We start from the raw sequence: 24,205 nt of genomic DNA, 5'->3' as shown, positions 1-24,205 counted from the left end.
TCTCAAGAATACAGCCTGTATTAGACCCAAAACAAGTCTCAATAAATTCATAAAGAATGACATACAAAGTATCTTCTCCAACTACAATGGAAAACACCTGAAAAGCGTAACAAAAGAAAACTGTAAAATTCACAAGTATGTAAATTAAACAATATACTCTTCTTACACACCAACAGGTCAAAGTAGTCATCAAAATGAAAATTAGAAACTACTTAATTAGATAAATAAAAATAAAAAACACAAAAACTTTTGATACGCACCAAAGTGTTCAGAGGAAAATTTATAGCAGTAAATGTCTACGTTAAAAAAAGAAATCTAAAACCAATAAGCTAACTTTACATCTTAGAGAACTAAAAAAAGAGACAGAAAATTAGAGGGAAAAACAAACTCAATGAAACCGGAAGTTGTTTCTTTGAAAAGAGCAACACACCTGAAAAACCTTTAGTTACATTGACAAAAAAAAAAGACGCAAATAACTAAAATCAGAAATGAAAGCAGGAACATTACAACTGGCCTTACAGAAATAAAAAGTAGGATTATAAACATAAAACTAAGAACTGAATATCAACAAATTAAACAACCTAGATGAAACGAACCACATCCTAGAAACACACAAATTGCCAAAAGGGCCTTAAGAAATAGAAAATCTGAATACACCAATAAAAAATACATAGCTTGAATGAGTAAATCAGAAACTTCTGCAAAAGAAAAGTCTAAGACTAGATGTGTAAATTCTACCAAATATTGAAAGAACTGACAGCAATCTTTCTCAAAGTCTTCCTAAAAAACAGAAGAGGAGAAAACAATTCCTATCTCAATTTATGAGGTCAGTATTACCCTGACACCAAAGGCAGACAAAGACAATGCAAGGAAACTATAGATTAATTTCCCTTATGAATACCAATGTAAAAAATCTTTACCAAATTACTAGCAAATCAAACCAAACAACATATTAAAAAGATTATACAACATAACTCAGTGAGATTTATCCAAAGAATGCAAGGGTGGTTCAATATAAGAAAATGAAGCATTATAATGTACCACAGCAATTAAAAAAAAAAAAATCGCATGATCTTTTAAACTCATACAGAAAAACCGTTTGACAAAATTAGACATGCTTTTATGATTAGGGGGAAAAAAACCTCAGAGGAAAATAGAATTTCTTCAAAACGATAAAGGGCATTTATGAAGATTCCACATTATAGTCAACAAAGACTGAAAACTTTCCCCCTAAGATCAGAAACAGGACAAGGATGCCTTTTTTAACCACTGCTATTCAAGACTGTACAGCAAGTCCTAGCCAGAACAATCAGACCAGAACAAGAAATAAAAGATACTCAAATTGAAAAGGAAGAATTAAAACTGTCTCTTCACAGATAACTTGATCTTAGAGAGAAAATGCCAAAGAATAAACACACAGAGAAACTAAAAGAGTTAGCAAATGAATGCAGCAAAGTTGCATGATACAAAATTAAATCAATCCACACACAAAGATACAGCTGAGTTTCTATGAACATGAATGAACAATCCAAAAAAGAAATTAAGAAAATAATTCCATTTACAATAGCATCCAAAATAAAATATATAGGAATAAATTTAACCAAGGAAGTAAAAAACATGGACCCAGACACCTACATAACATTTTTGAAAGAAATCAAAGACGACCTAAATACAAGCAAAGACATTTGAGTTAGTGGATTGGAAAACATTAAGATAGCAATACTGCCCCAATGCAATCTACATATATTCAATGCAATCACTATCAAAATTCCAACAGACTTTTTTGCAGAAATGGAAAAGTCAATCCTCAAATTCATAAGAACTTCAAGGTACTTCAAATAGCCAAAACAATACTGAAAATAATGAGCTGAAGTTGGAAAACTCAACTCCCTGGTTTCAAAACTTACTATGAAGTTACATGAATCAAGAGAGTTTGGTACTGGCTCAGGATGGACAGACAATGAAAAAGAATTGAGAATCCAGATATAAACCCACATACTGATGATCAATTGACTCTCTGATCCTCCACAATGATGCTAAAACAATTCAGGAGGAAAAGAATAATCTCTTCAACTAATGGTGCTGAGACAACTGGATGTCCAGTTAAACCAATGAAACTGGACTTCTACCTCACACCATTTACTGAGATATTCGCTGAAAACGCACCAATACATCTAAATCAAAAGCTAAAGGAGTAAAACTTTTTGAAGAAAATAAAAGGATAAACTTTCATGACTTCTGATTAGACAGTGCAGTCTTAGACAAAACACCAAAAGCACAAGCAACAAAAGATAAATTAGTCTTCATGGAAACCTAAAACTTCATAAAAATCTAAGAACATTATTAAAAAAGTAAAAAGCCCAATTTAAAAATGAGCAAAGGATTTGAATAGATACTTCTCTAAACAAGGCACACAAATAGCCAAAAGGCATAGGGAGATACTCATCACTAGTCGGTGCTGCTGCTGCTAAGTCGCTTCAGTCGTGTCTGACTCTGTGCGACCCCATAGAAGGCAGCCCGCCAGGCTCCCCCGTCCCTGGGATTCTCCAGGCAAGAACACTGGAGTGGGTTGCCATTTCCTTCTCCAATGCATGAAAGTGGAAAGTGAAAGTGAAGTCACTCAGTTGTGTCTGACTCTTAGCGACCCCATGGACTGCAGCCCACCAGGCTCCTCCGTCTATGGGATTTTCCAGGCAGAAGTCTATGGGATTTTCCAGGCAGAAGTACTGGAGTAGGGTGCCATTGCCTTCTCCATCACTAGTCATTAGGGTAATTTAATTCAAAACTACAGTGAGTTGCCAATCTAATTTACTAAAATGGCTAAAAATTTCAATAACAATTTTCTCGTATTAATTTTAATAACAAACAATAAAATTGTTTAAAATAACAAGTGTTGATAAGGATGAAACCCCTGTTCATTGTTGGTACACTGGGAATGTAAAGTAGTTCAGCTGCTATGAAAAACAGTTTGGCAGGTCCTCAAAAAATTAAAGAAATTGCCATATGAAACCATGAAATTACTACAGAAAAAACAGAGGGTAGTAAGCTCCTTAATAAAGGTGACAAAAGCAAAAATAAACAAATGGGACTATATCAAACTAAAAATCATCTCCACAGCAAAGGGAATCATCAACAAAATTAAAAGACAGCCTATGGAATGGGAGAAAATATTTGCAAATTATATATCTGATAAAGGATTAATATCCAAAATTATATATAAAGAACTCTACTACAACTCAATAGCAAAACCAAAATTTGATTAATTGTTGTTCCCTGGTGGTCCACCTTCCAGGCAGTTAAGTCCAGTTGTTAAGACTCCACCTTCTACTGCAGGGGGCGTTGGTTCAACCTTCCTGACTTCAGATTATACTACAAAGCTATAGTCATCAAGGCCATACTGGCACAAAAAAAAAAAATACAGACAAATGGAACAAGATGGAGAGCCCAGAGGTAATCCCATGCACCTATGGATTCCTTATTTTTGACAAAGGAGGAAAGAATATACAATGGGGCAAAGAGAGTCTCTTCAGTAAGTGATGCTGGGAAAACTGGACAACTACTTTTTAAAAAATGAAATTAGAACAGTTCTTAAGACCATACACAAAGATAAGATTCAAAATGGATTAAAGACCTAAATGTAAGACCAGAAACTATAAAACTCCTAAAGGAAAACTCAGGCAGAACACTCTATGACATAAATCACAGCAAGATCCTCTACGACCCACCAACTAGAGTAATGGAAATTAAAAAAAATAAACACATAGGACCTAATTAAATTTAAAAACTTTTGCACAGCAAAGGAAGCTATAAACAAAGTGAAAAGACAACCCAAGAATGGGAATAAATAACAGTAAATGCAAGAGCTGACAAAGGATTAATCTCAGAAATATACAAGCAGCTCATACGAATCAATAACCAAAACAATCAATCAAAAAATGGGCAAAAGACCTAAACAGACATTTCTCCAAAGATATGCAGAGGTCTAACAAATACATGAAAAGATGTTTAACATCATTCATTATTAGAGAAATGCGAATCAGAACTACAATGAGATATTACCTCATAGTGGTCAGAATGGCCATCATCAAAAAATCTACAAACAATAAATGCTAGAGAGGGTGTGGAGAAAAGGGAACCCTCTTGCACTGTTGGTGGGAATATAAATTCATACAGTCACTATGGAGAAAATTATGGAGACTCCTTAAAACACTAGGAATAAAATCACCAGATGACTCAGCAATCCCACTACTAGGCAGAAACCCTGAGGAAACCAAAAGTGAAAAATATACACGTAACCCAAAGTTTACTGCAGCTCTATTTACAATAGCTAGGACATGGAAGAAACCTAGATATCCATCGACAGATGAATGGATAAAGAATCTGTGCTCTCGCCGCACACACATGCGCGCTCTCTATCTATCTATATATATAAAAATATATAATGGAATACTACTCAGCCATAAAAAGGAACATTCTTGAGTCAGTCCTAATGAGGTGGATGAAGCTACAGCCTATTATACAGAGTGAAGTAAGTCAAAAAGAGAAAAACAATTATCATATACTAATGCATATATATGGAATCTAGAAAGATGGCATTGATGAAACTATTTGCAGAGCAGCAGTGGAGACAGAGACATTAAGAACAGACTTATGGACACGGCTAGGTGGGGCGAAGGGGAGGGTAGGAGGTATGGTGAGAGTAACATGGAAACATACGTTACCATATGTAAAATACATAGTCAATGGGAATTTGCTGTATGACTCAGGGAACTCAAATCAGGGTTCAGTAACAATCTACAGGGGTGGGATAGGGAGAGAGGTGGGAGGGAAATTCAAGTGGGATGGGACATGGGTATATCTGGCAGATTCACGTCGATGCTTGGCAGAAACCAATGCAATACTGTAAAGCGATTATCCTTCAATTAAAAATAAATTAAAAAAAAATGAGCAGAGCAATTGATAAACATTTTTTGTGAAAGAAGATATAAATATGGCTGACAGGCACATGAAAAGGTGCTCAATATCACTACTCACCAGGAAAACACAAAACAAAAGTAAAATGAGGGACTTCCCTGGTGATCCAGTGGTTAAGACTCCACCTTCCAACGCAGGGGCATGGATTCGATCCCTGGTCGGGGGAACTAAGATCCCACATGCTGTACGGTGCTAGAGGAAACCTGAATACTTTCATGCAAAAAAAAAAAAAAAACCCAGCAACAACTAATCAACAGTTCAGTTCAGTTGCTCAGTCGTGTCCGACTCTTTGCGACCCCATGAATCGCAGCACGCCAGGCCTCCCTGTCCATCACCAACTCCCAGAGTTCACCCAGACTCACGTCCATCGAGTCAGTGATGCCATCCAGCCATCTCATCCTCTGTCGTCCCCTTCTCCTCCTGCCCCCAATCCCTCCCAGCATCAGAGTCTTTTCCAATGAGTCAACTCTTTGCATGAGGTGGCCAAAGTACTGGAGTTTCAGCTATCATTCCTTCCAAAGAAATCCCAGGGCTGATCTCCTTCAGAATGGACTGGTTGCATCTCCTTGCAGTCCAAGGGACTCTCAAGAGTCTTCTCCAACACCACAGTTCAAAAGCATTAATTCTTCGGCGCTCAGCCTTCTTCACAGTCCAACTCTCACATCCATACATGACCACAGGAAAAACAATAGCCTTGACTAGATGGACCTTTGTTGCCAAAGTAATGTCTCTGCTTTTGAATATGCTATCTAGGTTGGTCAAAACTTTCCTTTCAAGGAGTAAGTGTCTTTTAATTTCATGGCTGCAGTCACCATCTGCAGTGATTTTGGAGCCCCCAAAAATAAAGTCTGACACTGTTTCTACTGTTTCCCCATCTATTTCCCATGAAGTGATGGGACCGGATGCCATGATCTTCGTTTTCTGAATGTTGAGCTTTAAGCCAACTTTTTCACTCTCCACTTTCACTTTCATCAAGAGGCTTTTGAGTTCCTCTTCACTTTCTGCCATAAGGGTGATGTCATCTGCATATCTGAGGTTATTGCTATTTCTCCCGGCAATCTTGATTCCAGCTTGTGCTTCTTTCAGTCCAGTGTTTCTCATGATGTACTCTGCATATAAGTTAAATATAAGCAGGGTGACAATATATAGCCTTGACGTACTCCTTTTCCTATTTGGAACCAGTCTGTTGTTCCATGTCCAGTTCTAACTGTTGCTTCCTGACCTGCATACAGATTTCTCAAGAGGCAGGTCAGGTGATGGCTGTCTGGGGAGGCCTTACAAATAGCTATGAAAAGAAGAGAAGCGAAAAGCAAAGGAGAAAAGGAAAGATATAAGCATCTGAATGCAGAGTTCCAAAGAATAGCAAGAAGAGATAAGAAAGCCTTCCTCAGCAATCAATGCGAAGAAATAGAGGAAAACAACAGAATGGGAAAGACTAGAGATCTCTTCAAGAAAATAAGAGATACCAAGGGAACATTTCATGCAAAGATGGGCCCGATAAAGGACAGAAATGGTATGGACCTAACAGAAGCAGAAGATATTAAGAAGAGGTGGCAAGAATACACAGAACTGTACAAAAAAGATCTTCACGACCCAGATAATCACGATGGTGTGATCACTGACCTAGAGCCAGACATCCTGGAATGTGAAGTCAAGTGGGCCTTAGAAAGCATCACTATGAACAAAGCTAGTGGAGGTGATAGAATTCCAGTTGAGCTATTTCAAATCCTGAAAGATGATGCTGTGAAAGTGCTGCACTCAATTTGCCAGCAAATTTGGAAAACTCAGCAGTGGCCACAGGACAACTGATCATACCTTGCACCATATACAAAAGATAACTCAAAAATGAATAAAAACCAAAATGCAAAAACCTAAAAAGAATTTAAGGGAAAAAAAAACACACCACAATGAGATATCACCTCACACTGTTAAAATGGTTTTATCAAAAAGACATTTGGCAAAGATGTGAAGAAAAAAGAACCAAAGTGCAGTCTTGGTGGGAATGTAAACTGGTGTAGTCATTATGTAAAGTAGAATAAAATTCTTCAAAACAGTAAAAACACAAATACTATATGATTCAGCAATCCCATTTTTGGGTATACATCCAAAGGAAATGAAAAGAGAATCTTGAAGACGTACCTGCACTCCCATGTTCACTGTAGCATTATTTACAAGAGCTAAGATATGGAAACAACCTGTGTGTCCATTAGTGAATGAACAGAGAAGATGTGAGATATTATTCAGCCATAAAAAAGGAAGGAAATCCTGCCATTTGCAACAACAGGACTAGACCCCGAGGACAATATACTAAGTGAAACAGACCAACAAATACTTTTTTGGTATCACTTATATGTAGAAATCTTTCAAAAAGTTAAACTCAGAGAAATAGTAGAATGAATAATAGTTACCACAGATTGGTGGGTGGGGGCAAATATAGAGAGGTTGGTAAAAGGGTGCTTTTTCAGCTATAAGAAGTTCTATTATACCTTTAAAAAAAAGATGAATAAGTCCTCGAGACCAAATGTAAAATATGGTGGCAAATGATAACACTATAGTATTACTAAAATTTGCTGAGAGAACTTAAATGTTCTAACTTTAAAGAGAAAGAAAGGTTGAGGATATATTAAGCAATTAGTTGGGATGAGGAGCAGAAGCAAAATCCTAAAACAGCAAAGAAGAATTAATATATGACCTGGTAACCCTACTTATAGAAATATACTCAAAAGAATTAAAAATAGCTACTCAGCCATACATATCTTCATAGCAGTACTATTCACAACACCCAAAGGTGGAAACAGTCCAAATATCCTTCAGTGGATGAATGGCTAAACAAACTGTGGTATATACATAGAACAGAATATTATTCTGCCATAAGAAGGCTTGTGACACAAGTCACAACATAGATAAATCTTGAAAAAAAGCTAAGTTAAAGAAAGCAGACAGGAAGTCACATATTTTATGATTCCATTTATAGGAAATACCCAGAAGAGTTACATCCATAGAGACAAAATGCAAATTGATGGTTGTTACAGGCTGGTAGGAGGAGACACTGGGAGCAACTACTTAATCCTTTGGGATATAAAAATGTTTTAAAAATTAGAGGCAGTGGTTGCACTACACTAAATGTCAATGAATTGTTCACTCTAAAATTGTTATCTATGTTATGTCAATTTCATCTCAATAAAAATTAAAAAATTTATAATTTAAATGTTTATAGATGCTTTAAAAATGTAGTTAATGAGTACTTTAAGGAAACAGATCTAAGCCTATACCATATCTTAGAACTTGTACCCACTCAATATAAGATTATTTTAAATTATTTCTTAAGACTGGGAGGACTTCCCTGGCAGTCCAGTGGTTAAGACTCTGTGCTTTCAATGCAGGGGGTGGAGTTCAATCCCTGGTCAAGGAACTAAAATCCCCATGCCAAAATAGAAAAAAAAAAAAAAAACTCCTGGGGAAGAAATTTGTATGTCATAGATCATAAGACAGAGAAAAAAGATGAAAAACAACAACCTCCCAATAGTCATTTCATTTTTGTTTACACTTCAATTCTCTAAACATGTAATTTGATAGTGGGAAATTAGGTATATTACAAGTGAAAGAATTTAATTATGATATTCAAAAGGCAAAAATTTTTTAAATGCTGGCCAAGTTTAAACTTCAGCTTAAAAAACTAAAAAGAGCATAAACATATCTATGCTCAAAATGACCTTGCACACTAATAGGCCATGATCATTTCTTACCTCGCTATCTAAGAAATCAGAAAGTAGTTTCAGAACATTCTTGGCTATAGCTGTCTCTTCTTCAGATTCTTTTGACTCTTGCTCTTCATTGGAGTTTATTTCTGCACCTTCCTTTTGAGTAGCTTTGATTTTTTTAGTTTTAAATGGTTCAAATCCAAATGTCATCAGTTGGTCAAAGACTGCCTTTAAAGCACTTATTTTTATTGTCACATCATCAATTTGCAAAACCTAAATTGAAACAACATCCCCCACCAAAAGTAAATTAGGTACACTTTCATTCTGTTTACACAACATAAAATTAACATATATCTTAGTCTAATTTCAACAACAGTGTCAAGTCTACATATAATATTTTTAAAAACTTAAAATTTATTCTAAAGTTATTGTTATTTATACCATGACGCTTAAGAGTTACATTTCTTTCAGAAAAAGTTCATCAGTCAGTAAAAATTTCCTGACTGGAGTCAGAATTATATTATTTGTTCCTTTTATATATAAAAATGTGTATGAGTATATGTTCAACTATGATTTTATTATGTTTTCAAGATCTAGAAAAACTGTTCTATTATATTGCAATTGTTTAGGGCCATCTACAAAAACAAAAATATTACATCCTAACTAATGAAAAGCATTTACTAGAATATCAGTATTCCTCTAAGCTATCAAGCTTCATTAAAGACAAATTTTTTTCTTATTAGTGCAATAAATTCATATTTCATTAATCATCAATTCAGTTTTCATTGCACTGGACTCCTTTATAAAAGGAAATAAATCACAAAACCCAGCAGTTTGTATGAGTATCCTAAGTTAAGAAAACTGAATTCCTATAAACTAAATTTAAAAAAAGCCATGAAAAAAAAAAGAGTTGAATGTTTCTACTATGAAGGAATTTACTATTAGTATGTTCTCTAATGTACTTAAATTTTGGTCATTGATATGCTTGATGGATTGATAAGCTGTACAGCTTAGCCCATAGAATGAAAAAGAAAAAAATCACCAACAAGTTTGTCAAATAAATGAATTGAGAAAAATGGCTCAAAATTACAAAACTTAATTTCAAGATAAATCTATTACATTTTCTTATGGCAAGACTTGCAAATTTGCCAAATCCAAATGCTTATTTCTAAGAATGTACTGTCATGACCATTCTCTACAAATTTTAAACACACTACTCTCTCAACAGCATCTTGGCTTTCCTTGCCCTTTTCAGTCCTTTACTGGCTCTCAAAATTGGATATATTTTAAAGAAAGATTTTAAAATTAAGTAATTTCCCTCTTCTGCCTTTCTAACAAGTGTGGATATATTTCTTAAATCAGTTTCTGCTAGTCAAACTTGATTAAAAAAAAAAAAATGATTTCTTACTTTACCAAAATACAGCTCTTTTCCCTTAATCTAAAATCTTCCAATGATAGCTCTGAAAATACCTTTATAAACAACTGAATCTGCTGTGGTTAAATTCTTTTGATTGCAAATTCCTTTGAAGAGCTAATAAAAGTCCACCCCAGAATAACATTCAAAACATAGGCAAAATTTCATATACAATTTATTTTACTGCATTTGTATCTGGTATCACTCACATTTTTAATGTACAAAAAATTATACTGTTATTTTTCAGACAAACATTAATAGCCAGTCCCTGAAAAAAGTTCAGAGATAAAAGTTAAAAAAAAAAAAGGTCAATTTTAATTCCATGACAAGGCTACTATTAACTATTTTGATTTGGTATTAAGGTAAAATTATGAAATGGTCTTGGTAGGGAACATTCATTTATTTTTCACAGGAACTTGATTTTGGCAATTCTTTTCACTACAGAAAATTATACAGGAGAAAACAGCGCTCCTATAGCTCTGTCAAATGGGGGATAAGTTTAGTATTAAATAACTTCCTAGTGCTCCGGGACACTCTTAAGCATTAAATTCATATTACATTTCTTCTAAAATGACCAAAACACTTATTATTCATGTTGTTGTCACACTGTTAGTCACTCAATTATGCCCTACTCCTTGTGACCCCATGGACTGTAGCCCCTTAGGCTCCTCTGTCCATGGTATTCTCCGGGCAAGAATACTAGAGCTGGGTTGCCATTTCCTTCTCCATATTATTGATGTTATATCAACAAAAATTAAAAAGATCAAAATTCACATTTCAAATTTAAAAGTCAAGTGCATGACTATACCTTTGGAAAGAGTTCTAGGCTATTTTTTTTTTGCTGCAGTACTAGAAATTTTATATAATTGTCTAACTTTAATCTCCTCCATCAGCATTCCAATTTGAAAACAACTTGTAAATTAGAAGTATTCAAATGGTATATAGGGCATCTTGATGAATGTTTTACCTCATTTTTAGAGTCAGAAAGCATGGTACTTAGTAAGCTAGACATAAATGAACCCTTCACTATCAAATGTTCTAGTAAGATTTTTCTTCCACTTAAAAAAAAAAGTAATGACTAGGGGTCAATCTTGGAGAAGGCAATGGCAAGCCACTCCAGTACTCTCGCCTGGAAAATCCCATGGGCAGAGGAGCCTGGTGGGCTGCAGTCCATGGGGTTGCTAAGAGTCAGACACGACTGAGCAACTTCACTTTCACTTTTCACTTTCCTGCCCTGGAGAAGGAAATGGCAACCCACTCCAGTGTTCTTGCCTGGAGAATCCCAGGGATGGGGGAGCCTGGTGGGCTGCCATCTATGGGGTCGCAGAGAGTCGGACACTACTGAAGCGACTTAGCAGCTTCAATCTACACTTAGCAGGGGTCAATCTACACTTCCCTACCCTTCCTCTACAAAGCCAGGAAGTTGAGAACTTACTCGTTTAATTCTCAACAAAATCTCTTTGAAAATGTAGGATTTTATTTCCTGGGCATCTATAAAGCCAATAAAATTCACAATAGTCGATGGGACTCCTTTTAGAATTACTAGTAGAATCACTATTGCCAATACCTGCTGATTTAAATAGTAATGGGAGATTTATTTTACATCTTGGAGCAAAACCAGATATATGGCTAAGTGCTATAAATGATTCATCTGGACAAAGTACAAAATCTTTCTCCCAGTTTGAAAAAAACTGTACACCATTTTAAAGATAATACATGACATTCCAAGTTTCCAAAAGAATCTCACATAATAGAAATTTTACTCTGATAATGAGCATGGGATGATAAATATAAACAAAGCAACATTAGGAATTTAATCCTTGCACATTAAATGATCTGATTAGATGCAAAGTACTCCAAAACAGGAAATTATAACCAAACACTGAAATTTCTGAGAACTATCTTTTAAAAAAAAGTATGGTGTCAAATTTTTTTCCTTTGATACAAGTCACAAACAGTTTGACCATTTCCAGAACACACGACTTACCCACATCCTCCCTAACTGTATATGCTTTCTTTTTCTTGGCAATATCATATGCAACATTAAAGGAAGTTTCATTTGGGCCCAGCTTTACTTGGAAAATACACTTCCCTCCATCTCCCCACATTGTCACAAAAGGACAGTGTGATTCATGTAGCACTTGGTGTTGTCAAATGTAGTGGAATAAAAAAGCTGCAAGGTATTTTTGTGCATATTGCTTGCCAACAGGTAAATGGGAGCACTTTTCGTGTTAACTTGCAAATAACATGTGACAATAAGGATTATCATTTTTAGGAAGATTATTTTATTTAAGACTCAACCCAATCAATAGTTGAATTTCCCCCAAGATCAAAATTTCCTTGCAGCTTTTTTATCCCACTACATTTGACAAGAGATGGAGGGAAGTATATTTTCCAAGTAAAGCTAGGCCCAAATGTTAAAAACAGATGTCCAAAGGAACCAAAAAGTCAAATGCATTCCACTGATACACTAGACTTAATCCCCTCTTGTCTACTCAATAGCACTCAAGCAGCTGAGCACCCTCTTCCCTATATTTTCACTGTTTTCGTTTCACGTGGGTCATTCTCATTAGGGTACAAAACAGGCTTTAATTTTCTCCATCTTAAAAAAAATTCAAACCAAAAAAACTTTTTTTACCCCATATCCTCTCTTGCTACCCCTCCATTTCTCTGTTACTCCTAACAAAGTAAAATCTTGAAAGAATAGTCTACACTGGCTATCTCCAATCCTTCTCCCTGAGAAGGATTGGAGACAAAAACCCTCCACTCAATAATTCTCTCTTTGGATCACTCCAATAGACTTTGACCTTCACATAAACTACTTTCATGAAAGTCACCAAACACTGCCTTACTTGCCAAAAATGGTCAACCATGAAGTCGTACCAACCTGTCACAAGCATTAGACAGTTGGGTCATATTGGCCTCATTAAAATATCATCTTCACTTGCTTTCTAGGACATCACACTTTTCCCTAACTATCTACTTCACCTTGGTCTTAACTAGTTCCTCATCTCCCTTACCTTAAATGTTGTCTGAGCCCTAGAGAACTATAAAGTTGAAATCTCTTCTCAAACTACATGCATTTGTCAGGTAACATCCAAACTCTAGGCATCAGATACTATTATAGAATAAAGACTCCCAGATCCATGTGCTCAGTCTGGGCCTGTCTTCTAGCTCCAAACCCACATACAAATGTCTATCCAATATACACCCACTTGTATGTGATGGACAGGGAGGTCTGGAGTGCTGTGATTCATGGGGTTGCAAGGAGTCGGACACGACTGAGCGACTGAACTGAACTGAACTGTACCTCCAATTTCAAGCTTACCATGTCTAAAATTGAACTCCTTATCTCATTTACCTGCCATAAAATCTGTTATTCTGTTTTCCTTATCACAGGAAAGGGTAACTCCATCTCTCCACCTATTCTGGCCAAATTCCTGTTTCCTTCCACTTCTTTTTCTCACATGTCACATCAGATTCAACAGCAAATTCTACAGACATTGTCCTTCAAACTTAAACTACCATCACTTCCCATAACCCCAAAAATCTTAACACTGGTCCAGGTCATCAATATCTCTTTCCTGGATTATTACAATACCTTATGAGTACCCCTGCTTCCATACTTGTATCCCTGTAATTACTACTAGGGATCTGCAAACTATGACTCATGGACCAAATGCAGTTTGCTGCCTATTTTTAAACAGACTCTAAGTTAAGAATAAAACTGTACATTTTTAAATGGTTAAAAACTAGTATCTCATTATGTGCTAAAATTATATGAAATTAAATTTTGGATTTCATAAATGTAAGTTTTATTGATCTACAACTACACCTAATAATATATCTCACCTATGGATGTTTTCAACCACCACAGCAGGGCAAGAGTTCAGACAGACCATACGCCCTGCAAAGTCTACAATATTTACTCTCTAGACCTTTATAGAAAAGGTTTGCCAATCCATGGTCTAATTAACACTACACCCAGTCAGAGCATAAAAATCCTCTACTCAAAATCTTCCAATTCCTTCCCATCTCATTCACTGTGAAGCTACATCTTTGTAGACTGCTGCTCCTGCTGCTATCTCACGTCAGTCGTGTCCGACTCTGTGCGACCCAGAGACGGCAGCCCACCAGGCTCCTCCGTCCCTGGGATTCTCCAGGCAAGAACACTGGAGTGGGTTGCCATTTCCTTCTCCAACGCATGAAAGTGAAAAGTGAAACTGAAGTCACTCAGTCGTGTCTGACTCTTAGCGACCCCACGGACTGCAGCCCACCAGGCTCTTCCATCCATGGGATTCTCCAGGCAAGAGTACTGGAGTAGGGTGCCATTGCTAGACATCCCTAAAGACATGGATGTCAGCTACCTACAAACTCTTTCTTCTACTATTCTTCCCTTTGCTCAGTCTGCCCTAGCCATATGAGGTCCTGCTCCTTGAACATGTAAAGCAAAGTCATACTGCAGGGCCCCCCACTGCTCTTCCCTCTCTTTGGAAACTTAACCCAGATCTACACAGTTCTTCTCACTCCTCTCTGGTAATGGCCCAAATTTTGACTTATTAGTGATGTCTTTCTGGATCAAACTACTCCCACTCCCTATTCCCAGTCTTGATTTCCTTCCTCTGCTTTTTTCCCATCTGACATACTATTTACTGTTTATTTTCCACTGTGTATTTCCTCTGCAACTTTTATCTTGTGTTTTTCATTACCTATTTTATTTTTTCCTAAGTTAGAATAATGCAGGGCATATTATATGCACTCAATATAATTTGCTGTATGATTAATTTTAAAATAACCTTAAATAATTGACATTTCATCTTCTACAAAAAATTTTTAATAACAGAAAAATCAGAAGATTAAAAACTGAGTTCCTAAAAGTCATCCATCATCATCAACATCAATAAGCCCTGGAATAGATTAAACCTATAATACTAGCACATTCAGACATATTGAGTATTTATTTCAGTAAGTATAATCAAGATTTTAATCATGTGATAAATCTTACCTGCAAGAGTAATACGAAGTGTTTACTTGCAAAATCCTGATTCTGCAGTCCACAGCATCCCAAACACAATACAGCCAAATTTCTTACTACAGGATGAACATTTATTATTCCAGGAAGAATCTAAAATGAATTAGAAATTAAAATAATTTTGACTAGAGGAAAAAATTTAAAACAGTATATTAAAAAGGTGGTCAAAATGAAAATTTCTGTAAGACCTCATAGATCTACTTTTTCCTCATAGATCTACATTTCCATATATAGTCTATTAACTCAAAAAAGTAAATAGTAAATTGCTAAAACATAAGAATACAGTCAGAGCAAAATATAGTCCTTATATTCCCTCCACCTGACAAAACTGATTCAATGGCTTCCCAGTGCTCAGAGAGACATGTTGTGTCTCTTTGTGTAGTCCATATTGTGTAGCCTTTCCCAGTATCATCTCATACCACACTATCCCTTGCTCTTGTTTATTCAATTGATCTGATTTCAATGTCTCCCAATTGGTGCTATCCACTAGGGACATAATGCAAGTCACATATGTCATTTTAAATTTTCTAATGGCCACATTACATTTTATTCCAAAATAAATAAACTATTATCAACACATGTAATCAATATTTTAAAATCAAGATAATATTTTTAGGTGTGGTTTCAAAAATATTTTATAAAAGTGAGATAACTTATGTTGCTTGTACTAAGTCTTTGAAATCCAATGTATTTTTACATTTATAAATATATATATGTTTAGAATAGTTTTTAACAGTCACAGGTTTTTAATATCCACATGTTGCTGGTGGCTACAGTATTCACAAGAGTAAATCTACCATTCTTCCCTTCCTTTTTCACATACTTAATATGCCCACTCAAATATCACCTCAAGGTCACCCTCCATGAACAGATGAAACTCATTATCTTAAGTTAACATATGACCATAAAGCTTTTCTTCATAGCAATTATCAATGGCATAAGCTTTCACTTGTTTATTTGATTCATGTCCCCTCTCACTTGACCAAAAGATCTACCAAGGGCAGTCTACATATTTTGTAAATCATGTATACTCTATCCCCAATACTGAGTGTATAGTACATAATACACTATAATAAACAATATTATTTATATTTATTATAAAATTATTAATATTTACTCACTTTCATTTTTAAAGCACAGTAATTCCATTAAAATATTATTACTCCTATATCTAAATACCTTACTCTTCCAATCTTTAGACAGATTACTTTTATATATTTAAAATCATTATGACCATTCAATTTTGTATTCTTTATTTTCTCAATATTGTATGTGTTTTCCCACGTATATATATGTCTTTGTAACTACTGTTTCAATTGTGTAGTTAATTATACCATAAATTATCATTCTCCTGCAACAGAACCAGACATAAAGCACACAGCAGAATTTAAAAATATCACTTTTCACTAGAGACATCTTCTTCCTTAAAATTAAAACTAAATTCTGGAGATTTAATAGATCTAGTTTTAATCAGCTCTGGACTGTTGTAAACAACAATCAGATTTCTTTACTATATTGACAAACTCATGACAATCCAAGGAACTAGATTTTAGATCACAATTGTTGGCTGTTTTTCACTAATCCCAAGTGAAAAAACCTTGGGGAAAATCCTGGAAGAGCTTGGATACATTTAAAATTTGCTATGGATAAGCAGCAATATTAAAAAAATACTCTAAAGCTGCATGTCTAATACCATCACCATTAACCACATGTGGCTACTGAATATTTGAAATTTGATTTGTCCAGATCGAAATGTGCTTTAAGACTTAGTATGAAGAAAAGAATATAATTTTTATATTGACTAACTGATGAAATTATAATATTGGGGGTATATTGAGTTAAATATATTAAAATTAATTTCACATGTTTCTTTTTAATTTTTAAATGCAGCTACTAGAAAATTTAAAGTTAACAGGTGGTTTGCATTATATTTCTATCAGACAATGTTGTTCTAAGGCTTGCAGAATTTATATCCCTCTCCTGAGTAAAATGGAGATTACCTATGAAGGGTTTCTTTAGTAAAAAGTCTCTTAAATATGCAGTAATAAACAAATTCCTTACACAAGGCTTACAATGTAACTTTCTCAGTCTTTCTACACGGTAAGATTCTGGTACTTTAAATATTACTATTGTATCTCAGTATTCCTCTTACTATTCAAAAAATTAAGATATTCTGCATCTCTTGCCAGTATAATTTTTTCAAACTTTCTAAAAGAATAATTATAACTTACATACCAGGTCTTTTACATGCATTATCTTAATTTAATTCTCACAATATGAAGCAGCCACTACATTATTTCTTTCAACATACCAAAGATTCAATGATGCCATCCATGGTTGCACCTATACCTGTTGAAGTGGACATCTGCTTCAATAGTTCATAGCATAAAATAAGACACTTCTGTAGGGTTTCAGCATCATTCTAAAACAAAACACAAGATATTCTGCGTTAGTAAGAATACAGTCTGCCCACCTCTCAAATATTTACTTTCTTAGAGTTTTTTTGTCTAAGACATGTTGTCTCTATACACATTCCCTGAACAACTTTAACCATTCACATAATTTACCATTTATGAGCTAGTTCAACTATTTTCTAAACTTTCATTTTCATATAGAAAACTGCCATAAGACATTTCCTCTTGTACGTCCAACAGGCTTTTTAAACTCAAAATGGCCAAAAGGGAACTAATTACTACCCACATCCCTCCTCCCGAGCAACATCCATAAATACTGCTGCCATCTACCCAGAAATCCAAACCAAAAGACCTAGGATACACTCCTGACTCACTGCTCTCCCTATTACTAATTTCAAAATATGTTTCAAATCCATGACTTCTTTCCATATCCCCCATCATCATGTTCAGACCACAATCATCTCAATACTACATTACTCTAAGTCTTCAAACTAGTATGTCTGCATGAAATGAATTTCCTGAGTAACAGTGATCTTCATAAGACATAAATCTCATTTTTAGTTCTACACCATGATCTTTAAAAGGTCAACGTGGTCAAACAGATGCCAAGAGTAAACATCGACATTTTTAAGAATCACTGAGCTAAAATGGACAGGAATGGGTGAATTTAATTCGATGACCATTGTATCTACTACTGTGGACAAGACTCCCTTAGAAGAAACAGAGAAGCCCTCATAGTCAACAAAAGAATCTGAAACGCAGTACTTGGGTGCAATCTCAAAAATGACAGAATGATCTTGGTTTGTTTCCAAGGAAAACCACTCAAAATCACAGTAATCCAAGTCTACGCCCTAACCACTAACTCTGAAGAAGCTGAAGTCGAATGGTTCTATGAAGACCTACAAGACGTTCTAGAACGAACTCAAAAAAAGATGTCCTTTTCTTCACAGGGGATTGGAATACAAAAGTAGGATGTCAAGACATACCTGGAGTAACAGGCAAGTTTGGTCTTTGACTAGAAAATGAAGCAGGGAAACAGCTAAGAGAGTTTTTCCAAGAGAACGCACTATCATAGCAAACACCGTCTTTCAAAAACACACGAGACAACTCTACATATAGACATCATCAGATGGTTGATACCAAAATCAGATTGATTAACATTCTTTGCAGCTGAAGATGGAGAAGCTCTACACAGTCAGCAAAAACAAGACCGGGGGAGCTGACTGTAGCTCAGATAATGAAATCCTTATTACAAAATTCAAACTTAAATTAAAGAAAGTAAGGGAAACCACTAGGCCATTCAGGTATGACCTAAATCAAATTTCTTATGATTATACAGTGGAAGTGACAAGTAGATTCAAGGGATTAGATCTGATACAGAGTGTCTACAGAACTATAGGTGGAGGTCTGTAACACTGTACAGAAGGCAGTGACAAAAACCATCCCAAAGAAAAAGAAATGCAACAAGGCAAAACAGTTGTCTGAGGCGGCCTTACAAATAGCTGAGAAAAGAAGAGAAGTGAAAGGCAAAGAAAGGGAAAGACATACCCAACTGAATGCAGAGTTCCACAGAATAGCAAGGAGAAATAAAAGAACCTTGTTCGGAGAACAATGCAAAGGAACAGAACAAAAGGACAGAAAACACTAGCGATCTCTTCAAGAAAACTGGAGATACCCAGGGAACATTTCATGTAAGGATGGGTACAATAAAGGACAGAAATGGCAAGGACATAACAGAAGCAGAAGAGATTAAGAAGAGGTGGCAAGAAAAAAACAGAACTATACAAAAAAGGTCTTAATGACTGGGATAACCACAATGGTGTGGTCATTCACCTAGAGCCAAACATCCTGGAGTGTGAAGTCAAGTGGGCCTTAGGAAGCATTACTACGAGGAAAGCTAGTGGAGGTGATGGAATTTCAGCTGAGCTATTTAAAATCCTAAAAGATGACACTGTTAAACTGCTGCACCAATGTCAGCAAATCTGGAAAACTCAGCAGTGGCCACAAAACTGGAAAAGGTCAGTTTTCATTCCAATCCCAAAAAAGGGCATTGCCAAAGAATGCTCAAACTACCACACAATTGTGCTCATTTCATAAGGTAGCAAGGTAATGCTCAAAATCCTTCAAGATAACCTTCAACAGTACATGAACCAAGAACTTCCAGATGTACAAGCTGGTTCTAGAAAAGGCAGAAGAATCAGAGATCAAATGGCCAAAATCCACTGGATCACAGAAAAAGCAAGAGAATTCCGGAAAAACATCTACTTCTGCTTATTTGACTACGCTAAAGCCTTTGACTGTGTGAAGTATAACAAAGTCTGGAAAATTCTTAGAGATGGGAATACCAGACCACCTTACCTACCTCCTGAGAAACCTGTATGAAGGTTATGAAGCAATAGTTACAACCAGACATGGAACAATGAACTGATTCAAAATTGGGAAAGGAGTACATCAAGGCTGTATATTGTCACCCTGCTTATTTAACTTCTATTGCAGAGTACATATTTTGAAATGCTGGGCCAGATGAAGCAGAAGCTGGAATCAAGACTGCCAGGAGAAATATCAACAACCTCAGATATACACATGATACCACCCTAATGGCAGAAAGCGAAGAGGAACTCAAAAGCCTCTTAATGAAGGTGAAAGAGGAGAATGAAAAAGCTGGCTTAAAACTCAATATTCAAAAAACAAAGATCATGACATCCCATCTTATTGCTTCATGGCAAACAGATGAGGGAAAAATGGAAACAGTGACAGACTTCTATTTTCTTGGACTCCAAAATCACTGCGAATAGTGACTGCAGTCATGAAATTAAATTAAAAGACACTTTCTTTTAATTTCATGAAAAGCTATGACTAACCTAGACAGTGTATTAAAAAGCAAATGTCACTTTGCCAATAAAGGTCCACCTAGTCAGAGCTATGGTTTTTCCAATAGTCATGTATGGATGTGTGAGTTGGAACATAAAGAAGGCAGAGCACTGAAGAATTGATGCTTTCAAACTGTGGTGCTGGAGACTACTCTTGAGAGTCCTTTGGACTGCAAGGAGATCAAACCAGTCAATCATAAAGGAAATCAACCCTGAATACTCTTTGGAAGGACTGATGCTGAAGCTAAAGATCCAATATTTGGCCACCTGATGTGAAAAGCCGACTCACTGGAAAAGACTCATGCTGGGAAAGATTGAAGGCAGGAAGAGAAGGGGAAGAAGAGGATGAGATGGTTGGATGGCATCACCAACTCAATGGACTGAGTTTGAGGAAACTCCAGGAGATAGTGAAGGACAGGGAAGCCTGGCATGCCGCATGCAGTTCATGGGGTTGCAAAGAGTTGGATACAATTTAGCAACTGAACAACAACATGATCTTTGGGTAAGGCACAATTTTTAAAAGATCGCTTATACAAGGCCTTACATGAATTGGCCCTTAATTTTTCCCCCAGGTTTCTCTCTTACCTCTTCCCGTCAATTCTATAGTCACATGGACCTTAAGTTTTTTAACATAACAGGCACTCTTTAACTTCTGGGCCTTCACACATGTCACTCCATCTGCCTATAACATTCCTCTAACTCATTGCAGAGAGATGACAAGAGTTCAGTAAAAGCACAACGAAAGCCACATGCCTGGGTCTGAATCCTGCTAACCTCAGGCAAGTTACTTGCCTTCTATAAAATGAGGATAATTGTACTAATTCCACTAGGTCATAGTGAGAATCAAATGAATTCACACTCATGAAAATCCCCCTCCGCCTACACACACATACAAAAGAATCCTGTAACTACTAGCTTAAAAATTATTTTTCAAATCTCAAGTTTAAACATTTATTCTTCTGGAGAAGTCAACACCACACTATGTGGTTTAGATGCCTCTCCTACCCTTACCTGACTATAGCATTTATTACACTATACTGTGATTATACTGTAGCAGATTCATAACCCTTAAATAGGACAAATGAACACAGAAATGGTCAAAGCAAGTAAAGTTAAACAGATAATATTAATCATGACAGATCACCTTAGTTAAAATTTCTCTAATTCAGATCTGCAGTTTATATCATTTTTCAGTTTCCATTTTCAATTTTTGCTTTAAATTTTCTCCTCAAATTTAAAAGCCCACTGAATTTGTCAAACAAAAGAAATAACTATTAACCATGAAAATAAAATGCAGGCATATCCATTGGGAAGGTGGGGTGTTAACAGCAGGGAAGTCTATGGCTACAGAACTCAATGACATATCTCACAAAACTCCCCTGTACAGTAAACTCTTCTCTATCCAGCTTTCTCTTCATGAGAATAATCGGAGGCCATTACAGAGTACTGAGTAGAGTTGCCCATGCTATACAGCAGGTTTTTATTAGTTACCTAGTTTATATAGTATCTCATTTAAAATAACAAAGTTACTTAGCTTTTTCTAAAACCAAAGAGTAATTAAACTTTAAAAAATATGTTTAACAGTATTGTTACTATAGACATTCTTCTCCTAGCAGTGGAAAGATCATGAGTCTTCCACAAATAAGTGAAACATGCATTTTCCTTTTCTAAATCATTCAAGACAAACTAAAACAAAAAACAAAGTGAAGGAAACCACTGGAAGGCAATTTTCCTTGGCAAGCAAGAAAGACTTTAGATCCTAGGGATTAGCATGACAAGGGAGCAAATCAAATCAAGTCCTAGCTATAATAATTAAAGTTCATTAAAGCTTTTTGAAGTCCAAAACAGAAAGGAACTGGCAGAAAAATATAATTTTCATATTATTTCATGGTACTGTTAAAAATCCTTCCAAAGGGAATATATTCTGGCAGCTAAATTAAGCAAACAAGGTTTAATTATGATAATTAATAGCAGCTGAAATTTACTGTAAAAAAGTTATCTATACCTTCTCTATGTGGACTTCTTTCATTTCATGTTGCTCTGTCTCTTTCAAAAGGTTTATTTTGGCATCCTCTAATGCTTTTATTTCTTCTTTTAATTCTGATGCTCGATGAAAATCCTGTAAGGTAATGCAATTTTCCAAAGAGTCTTTTGCCTCAATAAGTTTAACTTTTATTTCAGCCATCTAAGAAAAGATATAAATTGTATAAACACCAAACAAAAACGATTAATACAAAATCTGTAGCAAACTAAACAGTATTATTAACATCTCAACCATCTACAAGTTTAATCAGTCGGGCACATATAGAAAAAGTTGTAGTCTTCCTGAAACAGACTGGAAAATCTTTCAACTCACATAATCTGATAACATCTTGATAGTCTCATAGTTTAATAGTTAACTATAATTTAACTTTGTGAGAGAAATTTTGAAAATGTACAAGAAATAAAAGACTTGCACACATACATTCTAGTCAAGTATTTCTTTAATTTAGAAGAGAGTTACCTTAAGCTCTTTCTTTCTTGCATCAGCTGGATCATTATTAACAGCAACAGTAACAATGGGTGCCCGAATCTCTGAGATAATTTCTGTAACCTGATAAATTATAATTCAGAATAAATGTTTTAATATATGTTATACAACAGAAAATGACATTCAACTGTTACACAAAACTCCAAACAGTATCCACAATCTTTTGAAAAATAGAGCAAAACATATAAGCAAAAATGGCACACATTCTATTTCCTATACAATTTTATAAAAAAATGACCAAACAATACATCTGACTAAAAAACTCTTAATATTATGGGAAGGTAAATAGGCATACAGACACTGAAGATAAATTCTCTTTCATACAGTGCTTAGAAACAGAAAAAAAAATGAAAAAAGCCTGTAATCTTAGGTACCATAAAATTAAAATTTTCTGCCTCTAATCCTCGACTCCCTCTGTTGTTAAGCTACAATGGGAGTGGAACACAAAAATAAGAATACTCGTTAATTCTTCCTTTGGGTGCACAAGGCAGAATGACAGCAAACTAAACACTTTCCTTTCAGAGACACTAGGCACCGGAGTTGGCACATTCAGGAAAAAGTTGCATCCCTAATGAAGGTACATTAAACAGGTGCTGTATAACCACTAATTGGCAATGTTGTAGAAGGAATTTATATATTATCTGTATAAGGAAGGGCTGGAAAAGACAACCTTTGAATTAACTTGTGATTTACAATTTTATGAAAATCAATGATACAAGTCTGTTTTTTAGAATACCCCAGAGAAAAATAACAGTACTTGAAAATAGTAATATAAATTTTAAAAAATAAAATATTTTATTTATCTAAAAAAAATAAAGATACTTATTTTTAAGATACTTATTTATCAAGCACTTTACCAAAAATAAAGATACTTATTTACCAAGCACTTTATGAAAATTATTTCATGGAATAATAAAAAATATTGTTATTCTTACCTTGCAAACAAATAAAAATTCTAAATTAAATAATTTGGGTAAAGTCACAAATTTAGAAAGTGTCCAATGGGAAATGAACCCGAAGTGAAGAGGAACTAAAGAGTCTCTTAATGAGGGTGAAGGAGGAGAGTAAAAAACTGGCTTAAAACTCAATATTAAGAAAAATAAGATCATGGCACCTGGTTCCATCACTTCATGGCTAATAGAAGGGGAAAAGGTGGAAGCAGTGACAGATTTCCTTTTCTTGGTCTCTAAAATCACGGGGGATGACTATAGACATGAAATTAGAAGACAACTACTTGGTGGGAAAGCCATGACAAACCTAGACAGTATAT

The 24,205-nt window shown here is 35.3% G+C and overlaps 1 protein-coding gene across 1 annotated transcript in view; it reads right to left on the bottom strand.

Annotated features, from left to right (window-relative positions):
* Positions 1-24,205, bottom strand: part of NCAPG (non-SMC condensin I complex subunit G) — a 46,686-nt gene that overhangs the window by 9,686 nt on the left and 12,795 nt on the right. The window contains exons 10-14 of the mRNA XM_055588118.1: positions 22,909-22,998; positions 22,411-22,590; positions 17,433-17,543; positions 15,095-15,214; positions 8,721-8,948 (exon numbers count right to left, since the gene is read on the bottom strand). Coding sequence (XP_055444093.1) covers positions 8,721-8,948; positions 15,095-15,214; positions 17,433-17,543; positions 22,411-22,590; positions 22,909-22,998 — 729 coding nt within the window. The remainder of the gene's footprint in view (positions 1-8,720; positions 8,949-15,094; positions 15,215-17,432; positions 17,544-22,410; positions 22,591-22,908; positions 22,999-24,205) is intronic.

Source organism: Bubalus kerabau, chromosome 7 (assembly GCF_029407905.1).
Source record: "Bubalus kerabau isolate K-KA32 ecotype Philippines breed swamp buffalo chromosome 7, PCC_UOA_SB_1v2, whole genome shotgun sequence".
Taxonomy (NCBI): Eukaryota; Metazoa; Chordata; class Mammalia; order Artiodactyla; family Bovidae; genus Bubalus; species Bubalus kerabau.
The sequence above is the reverse complement of the archived record's forward strand: the minus strand, read 5'-3'. Positions and strand labels throughout refer to the sequence as shown.